The 8,836-nt window shown below is 40.7% G+C and overlaps 1 protein-coding gene across 6 annotated transcripts in view; it reads left to right on the forward strand.

Annotated features, from left to right (window-relative positions):
* The window catches only part of trps1 (trichorhinophalangeal syndrome I), a 122,578-nt gene extending 114,782 nt beyond the window's left edge, over positions 1-7,796 (forward strand). For all 6 annotated transcript variants that reach the window (XM_080515992.1, XM_080515990.1, XM_080515995.1 and 3 more), the window contains exon 11: positions 879-7,796. In XM_080515992.1, coding sequence (XP_080372118.1) covers positions 879-2,489 — 1,611 coding nt within the window. In that variant the 3' untranslated portion in view covers positions 2,490-7,796. The remainder of the gene's footprint in view (positions 1-878) is intronic.
* The last annotated feature ends 1,040 nt before the right edge of the window (positions 7,797-8,836 follow it).

Below are 8,836 nucleotides of genomic sequence, written 5' to 3' on the forward strand. Positions count from 1 at the left end.
TTGTCTTTACTTGCAAGCAGAATCTGTTTTAGATATATGTTTATTAAATGTAATGAAATAAAATGTATTTATTTATGAACTCAAACTTTTAGTTAGTTAGAGTTGGTTTTCCCAACCACAGTGGGAAATTGATCAATAAAGTGTGTTTGTTTGAACTGGATCGACCTGAACAGGGGTTGTGCATGGCTGATGCCTTCATGACCGTCAGTCTCTCAAGCTCAAAACGACACTCATTAATTGATTATGTGTTGTTATGTATTTAATTGTTCTAGTTTGAATTGCACAGACAAAAACAAACATCACAGGCGACTCAAATTATGCCGTGGGGGTCTTGAAGTTGAGTCTTCAGGGTAAGCAATATTTACATCAGATGTAAGTGCACCCTCTTGTGGTTGGGGCAAAAACCACAGTCATCTGGGCTGTCGGGTATCTTACAGTTTGAGTTGTTCCAGGGTTATCACTCTTAATTATAGTTGGCCATATCTAAATGAATCGGAATATCCTTAGATTAAATCCACCACAGAAGGATATTAATGGAAATCAAATATATTGTGATTATCGCTGTGTTTTTATGATGAAAATCAATATAGAGTCAGTAGTCGGAGAGGGGGCATTTTATTTTATTTACATTTGACTGCATCATTGGCATTAACCTGGCCATCTATCTGTCTAATCAGATGCACTAAACATTAATTTCTTAATCGTCAAAAATGTGATGGTAGTGTGCATGACAGTTATCATCCGAGAGTTAAGCAACTTAATCAGTGGTATGACTATTGAAATGATGGAGCAGTTAAACCAAACTGCCTGCTAATCTGCGACCTAATTCTTCAACTCACTCCCTTTTCTCTGACTCGTTTGTTTCTCCCATCTCACAGACACCCAGACCTCTGAACATCATCAAGCAGAACAACGGTGAGCAAATCATCCGACGGAGAACCCGAAAACGCCTCAACCCCGATTCCGTGTCGTCTGAAAACCCCGCCCCAAAGCAGCAGCGAATCACCAGCGAGGAGCGCATGAATGGGGAGGAGTCAGACCGAAGCTGTGCCTCTGTCAAAAACCAGCAGCCCTCCCCTCGCTCGCGCTCGCCCCGATCCACTCAGGCCTTCTTAGCCAATCAAACGCTGGAGATCCACAGACGCATGCCTCCACTCCTCCTCCCCTCGCACTCGACCACCTCATTGGTACCCGAGGGCAACGGGGGCCTCGCCGATGGAGGGATGGTGTCTAAAGGGGAAGTAGGGAAAGGAGGAGGGGGGTCAGAGAGAGGCAGTCCGATTGAGAAGTATATGCGTCCAACCAAGCCGTCGAGTTACTCACCTCCTGGTTCGCCCATTGAGAAGTATCAGTATCCGCTTTTCACCCTACCCCTGCCATTAACTCTCTCCCCTGATATGACGCCTGAGTCCGATTGGCTCAGATTCTGGACCAAGTACAAGATGGCAGCCGCCTCTGGGGTTCCTGGTAGCATCAGTAATCTAAGCAGCCCTGGTGGCCTTGGAAATAATGCCCATTATCTTGGTGCAATGGTGTCTCCAGTGCAGCATCATCAGCAAAGCTATACTGTGCCTTACTGTGCCTCTCCCTACTCACCTCTTCCACCTCCTCCAGCGCCCACTCACTACCCACCTCCCCCTCTTCATACCCAGTCCTCCTCATCCTCATCGGTGGAAAATGAGGCTCCTTTGGATCTTGCAATAAGACAAAGAGATACAAGCGCTGTAAACGCACATGTGTCGTCAAACGGTGCGGAGAGGAGAAGGCAGGAGTCTCCTCTGGCTGAAAAGTTAAGAGGGAGCTGGAAAGGAGAGAAAGAGGAGGAGGAGGAGGAGGAGCGGACAGATGAAGGAGAGAACCCAAGTGAGGAGATGGGGAAGGACGTGAAGGATAGTTTGGTAACGTGTCAATTAAGCGTTGCGTCAAATCGTAAAATGGTGGAAGCAGCCACGCAGGACGACCTCACCAACCGCTGCATCCACTGTGGGATCTACTTCCTCGACGAGGTCATGTATGCCCTGCACATGAGTTGCCACGGTGACAAGGGACCATATCAGTGCAGCTTTTGCCTCCACGTGTGCGCTGATCGGTATGATTTCACCACACACATACAGAGGGGCTTACACAGGTACTCGGACAAAACCTCGCAGCAGAAAAGTCAGAACGACAACATTCAGGATGCCACGGCAATGTCGGAGCAAGAGTGTCAAAATGTGACCACGGAGGAAAAAGATGGAGGTAACCATCATGAGATCACAATTCAGACCGACACCACGGAAGGAGCTTGTCGCGACGACCAAGCGAAGGAAAACACAGACAGCGAAGCCCGTGAGGAAGAAACGGGGGCCATGGAGGAAGGGGAAGGAGATGAGCATGCCGCAACAAAGCAGGAAAAAGACGGTGAACAGGTGTCTGACATCAGCGATGATATTACAGAGCCAACCGAGGTCACGACTGTCGCAGAGTCTAAAGACACTGATGGAAACTAAAGGATATCCGACCCATGCAAACCTTTAAGAACGTGTTTTTTTTTTTTTTTTCCTGGATGAATAAGCTGTGTGCCTTCATGTTCCTGGAGGCGAGCTCATGTCAAAATGGGCACAACCTGGGCACTAAGAGAAACCCATCCTTATGCTGGAAGCACTCGGCTGTCAAACTCGGCAGAAATCATCGCGGTATCTGGCTGAACCGCAGCAGGAGGCACTTTGGAGTCATAGCGGCAAGAATTTACCATCGGCATCCCGGCATGCAGCTGAAATTACCTTTAATAAGCAGCGACTTTCCTCATAAGAGGATTGGAAGCAGGACTGAAAGTTGGACTGAATTTAGGATTAGTTTGAAGAGCTCAGCACTTGCATATCTACCATACAGCCGAGCAAAAAAAACAAAAAAACAAAACAACAAAAAAAAAGACTTTCAAAAAACAATGAAACTGAGCTTATGCAGACTGCTGGTTCAAACTATTCTGATGTATATTTCAGATTGATATATTTTGGTACTACCAGATCTGATCTGGTGTGAACTGCTTTGCTCTTGCACAGTTTTTTTTTCTTCCCTCTGTGCAAGTGGATTGAAATACCAAAAACTATGCTGACAATATATTACTGGTTAATTTTAACCAGTTTGGGTTGCAGTTCAGTTAGTGTTACTTTGACACGATCAGTTTTTCCTTTCTTTTCTTTTCTTTTTTAAACATTTGTTTGTTTTCCGAATCTCCGATCAATGCAAAATCACAATCGTGGCATGGTGGCCCAGAAAGAAACCTGGGCATGTTTGAGTCGACTTCTCTGAACTGCTTAAAGCCAGTTTGAGCTGATAAAACCAGTGCATCTCCGGACCGAAGTGTTCTCTTCATCCATGTGGATCAAACCAAGTGACATTATTTCTACCTTCCTCTGTGCCATGATACTAGCTATGTGCCTGGCTGCCTGCCTAATAGAACAACCATCTATTAACCTGCTTAACATTTATAATAATATTAATAATGGTTATAATAATAATGATGATAATGATGTTATGGTACAAAAATGCAATTTGCTACACTTTCTTATATATGTTATTTTATAAAGGCAAATAATGCTTTTCTTTGCAGGAAATGGTACTATAAAAATTAGTTTATTTGATTTTTTTTTTTTTTTTGTCTTGTTTTGAGCTGTTTGTTGCTTAAGGTCTTGTTGCGTTTAGATGCCCCCTCTTATACATGGTACAGCAAAAGAGGAGGGTTGTGTGCGTGTGTGCATTTGTGTAATATCATTTCTGTGTGGCAGGATCAAAAGGATGAATCCGTCCCCGAACGATGATGTAAACATAATGAAGGTTTAGTTTTTCAGTCCTCAGGGGTCACACATGTTGCACACCAACCCACCTGTTTCATAGCATGTGACACATCAACGGTTTTAGCATGTCACAAATGTTTCTCTTAAGTTCTCTTTTATGTTTCTATTGGGATTTTTTTGTGTGTCTGTAGGTCTACATGGTTTTAGTATGTAACATTTTTTTTCTGTATGTCTACATACTGTTAGGTTTATAGAGAGACTTAGCAATTTATGGAGTAAAACTTTTTTCTTTTTTTCCCAAAAGATCAATTGTTTGGATTAACTGTATAAAGTTTTGCTCTGTTTTGACTCCACAGAGATTCTTGCCTACAGTGTTTTATCTCATATTGCTGAGAGTTTGGTAGGTTACCTCTATGTAGCATGTTAGCATATTATAAAGTCTGCTAAATACATTGCCTTTTATGTGGACGGGAACTGTTACAAGTGAGATAATGCAGAGGGGAGAGAAAGAAAACACACATGAGACAATGTAGGGGTATGTTTTATAAATGAATGAAGTGAAATTTTATTGTTGCTTTCAACTCCAACCAATCCAATACACAATCGCACATAGTTGCCATTCATTGCTGGTTTTGGGGTCTTTTGAAAAACCCACTTTCTCCTCGGAGCAGTTACGCTCATCGAGCCTATAGCTGTTTACGAACAATTATCATTGACAAACTTGTGACAGTGCGGAACTCAAAAGTCTCCAAGTTCATTGAAATTACATTTTGTGGTGGCCAACTTGCTGATTTGTACCCACAAAAGAATAGAGTTTCCAGCCTCGCTGCCTTAGTTGCCATAAAAGAAAAGAAAAGAAAAACAATTTGAAGGAACAAAAGAAAGGCTGAATGACAACAAATGACAAGTTAAAGGAAGAGGAAAAGATATTTTTATATACTTATCCAAAAGACGTGAATGGAATCTATTTCACGTAGTGCCTGGTTACTTGTACACTTAAATTTTGTTGCCCACAGTTGTGCAGCTGGGAATGGGGAGAGTTACGAGTTAAGACAGTATTTCCCAGTTTGTTGCATTCACATGACAATAACTTGGAAGAAACATGGCTGTTGACATATTAAAAACTCATCATAACCGTTCCTATGAAGCTTTATATTTCCAAACAGTAAATCTATTTCACTGAACGGGTGAGAGGGAGAGTTATAATTTATTATAATTATGTAGACGTGCGTGAGTACATTTACTGTCACCAAAGCCATATTGAATGACATCAGACCCACCGCTCAATCTTGCTTTATTTTCCATTCGGGAGCTTAAAGTTTTTATTCTTATTTGGGAAATGTGACCATTGCTACTGTCCAGTTTCTCATGAACACAGCATGCGAGTCACATCGGGCAGCAGTCAGGTGGACTTATTGACTCCTGTGCACCAAGTTTGTCTGAATCATTATATCCTTTCAATTTGGGAGAAGATTCGGATATCTTCAACGCCCACATTTCAGCCAACAAGGAGTACCCAATGTCCTTTGCAATCAAGTAATTAATGTTTGTGGTATGCATGTACACTTCTTTGTAGAAACGTTGAGCCTTATGTCTGGTTGGATTCTACAGAGGCTGAGATCATTGTCCTCATGAGGAAACACCAGAGTGCCCCTGGTGGAGTGTGTAGCTCTGAGGCCCCCCCCCACCAAATAGTACTTGTATTAACATTCATGTATTCACTGCAACTACAACAGTTTGTGATTTTGCAGGAATTATGTTCAGTGTCTTAAAGTGTTGGAGTCTTGAAGTCAGAGCTATAGATTATTTGAAAGTGTTATGGAAGATTATCTGTTTTCAGGGAGAAAAAAATTACTTAAATCGCATTATCTTCTGAAACCAACTGTTGGGAAAGATTAAAAGAAAATAAATTATCCACTCTGTTCTGAGCTCTGAGCTAAAAGAAATAACTGAGTGTTTGACCAGAACAATTAGGATTTGTTCTTCCAGGTCGATTGCTCTCAGTTACCTTGAAGCAATCCCACATGGAAAGACCTCGTCATATCTATAAATTGAGAAGTAATTGATGAGGATGTTTACAAGCGAAGCATTTCAGGGTGTTTTAAAACACCTAACACTAGTTGAACCAGCACTTACACAGTTTGAACAGTAATTTAGGAAGAGTTTCCTCAACTTCTTTGTCATGGATATGGATCTACTATTCGTATTGGGCATATTGAAGGTATCTCTTCTCTTTGTCTGTGTCACAGTTTGACAGGTATTGAACAGGTACTAATGTGACGTCAGACTATCAAAAATGGATTAAGTATCTCAAATGATGAGTCAGTATCTCAGAAAAAAAACATAAAACGATTTGCCTTTTTGTGTTTGTGGAGCAAAACTTTTGGGTACCTCTTACAGGGCTGCTAGTAAAGACAAAACTGTTTACATACAATGTAGCAAAAAGAAGAAAAAAATGGAATGATGCACCACTTTAAAGAAAAAAAAAGACAGAACAAAGGGAAGGAGGGACGAGTGCCTTTGCATTTCTTCTGTTTTGTTTGTCTCTTGACCTCCTTCAGCATCACATCTAACCTTCTCATGTGTCGTTTTTAACATGACATTCACTCATCTGTATTTGTCTCGTCTGTATTTTTTCACCCGTTACGACCACCCACTGCCGCTGGGCTCGCCTGTGTCCTCCACTCCGATGCATCCGATCCTATCAATAAATGTATGAAGGCGTTCTCAGTTGGATGGCAGGTGGAGGTGTTAAATGGAAGCGAGGTGAACGTGTCGCACTATGCTGTGCTCGAAATGCCGATGTACCAGAGCTGTCTATTTTAATTCCTTTTCTTTTTTTTCTTTAGATGCTTGAAAGCAGTTATTTCACCAGAAAAAGAAGTATATTCTCACATTTGCATCCATCAAATTTTTTGAAGGGAACTGACAAAAAAAGTGCATAAATTCTCTTTGCTTCAAAGCACGTGCTTGAGATCTTCATGCGAGTTCTGTGAAACAAAGAAAATTACAAATGCACGCTACTTTTTTAGTTAAATTTGGGTTTACATCTCATCTTCATGAACCACAAGGATTTCTCTGTTGGCTGCCGACAAACACTTTCCAATGCCAAAAAATGTTTAGTTTTTGAAGGAAAATCCGCTACTGAGCTGAAAGTAACACAAGCGTCCTTGATGAAACCTATAAAACATGCACATTTTTCCTCTTCTTCTTGTGTGCTCTGCAGAGTCCTGTCCTATGTCTCCTGTTTTGTTCTTCGCAGCCTAGCATTGTTCCACACAAGGACACTGTAATTCTGAAACATTAGTACATATTCTCATTTATTTGAGTCCTGGGAGTCCTTTTGAGTTTCATCGGTGGAAGTTGCGTTAAAAATAAAAAAAATAAAAAAATAAATCAGGCTCTGCTGGAAGCACGTGACATTGCCTTGTTTTACTTAAATGACTATGTTTTAAGTTTGATGGCATTTCAAATCTGCGTTTACATTGGGAGGCCTTAACAAGTGTTTTTAATTTTTGTCTGTGTCAGAATGTTATAGAAAATCGATGCTGTTGCTTGCACTCCATTTATTATGTTCTTATTGCCAAGGAAGGGACAACACACACATACATACACACACACACGCGTGCACACACACACACACGCGCAATGGTACATATTGTATACATTTATGAGGTGTACAGTGTTAACTATTGCCAGTTAAGCATTTGCCACAAACACACACACATGCACACACACACGTATGTACATTTAATCAATATATTTTAGTAGAATTTTGTCTCGATTCAGTTGAAAGGCTTTTATAGAAAAATGGGATTTTTTTTTAAATTACGTTTTCTCTCATGTTGTATTTTATTCTGCTACCTTTCTGTACGTTATTGTTTTTAGGTTTTATTTCATGCAAAATGATATTTCAACAACATATTTTGACAGCCAAGAAAAATTTGTTACACAGCTAAACTTGAAGAATAATGTTGACGATGATGATAATAATTAATAAAAGTAATAACAAACTCAGAATGGGTATGGAGTGTTTTATTTGTATTTTTTTTTTCTAAATGTGAGGGGTGGGTGATTTTCATTGGTTTATATTCAAAGTGTCCTCATTGACAGTGTGTCAGGTTAAGGAACCAATTACATTTCAGGTGAAAAAAGAAACTGAAATGGAACTTGCTGTTTGTGACCAATCCATGTGAAAAGGACATTGTTTTGAAAATATTGGCATATCAACACTAAACTTTTCTGAACACAAAATGCAAAAAAGTATGCCTTTTTCACTCAAAACGTGAAAACGACGAGGCCTCAGACGACTGACTGACTCCACTGGGGTAGTCTTCAAAATGGTCATAACGACACATTTTCGATCGCAACTACAGCATACCTAACAAGCATGTTATCATAAGATCTGGTCATGCCACCATGGTGGGGAGGTAACATTGTAATGCATTGATCAAGCTGGATGATCTGCTTATAAGACTTGTTTGTCAACAAAATGACCTGCTATTCATCTACAGTACAGTACATCTGCAGCATCCATCCATTTTAACACTGCCCATATTGGCAGGTAGATTAGAAAAGGACGAGTTTGTTACCAAGTTGATGGCCACCATTAAGTGAAATCAGACGAGATGCGTCTGATCAGCTAATTCTGCTTTGTAGTACAAACCAGTTAATTCTGCTTTGTAGTACAAACTTCTTCTGAGGTTTGTACTACAAAGCAGAATTTGTTGTTTCCTTTCTGGCCCTGGAAGGGCTGTAACAGGGACGAACTGGGAACTTTGGGAGCGAATGAAATGCGCACAAAACTTTCCTACCAAGTCATATGAGGTGAACGGGAAGATAAAAGTGAAACTTCCAATCCTACCTCCTACTGTGCTCTCTCTGAATGTGTCCGGGAGCTCCACAGCATTCGTTTCTATTCTGACCTGTTCTTCCCTGCCACCTGCCTGCTTTTGCTATTCTACAAGCTTGCTATTTCTCTAGAATAAACCAATCTCTCCGATTACTATTTTATTAAGGAAGGATTTCCGGTTCTTAATTTCAAATATCCAATTGAAAAT

This window comes from Blennius ocellaris, assembly GCF_963422515.1.
Source record: "Blennius ocellaris genome assembly, chromosome: 20".
Lineage (NCBI taxonomy): Eukaryota > Metazoa > Chordata > Actinopteri > Blenniiformes > Blenniidae > Blennius > Blennius ocellaris.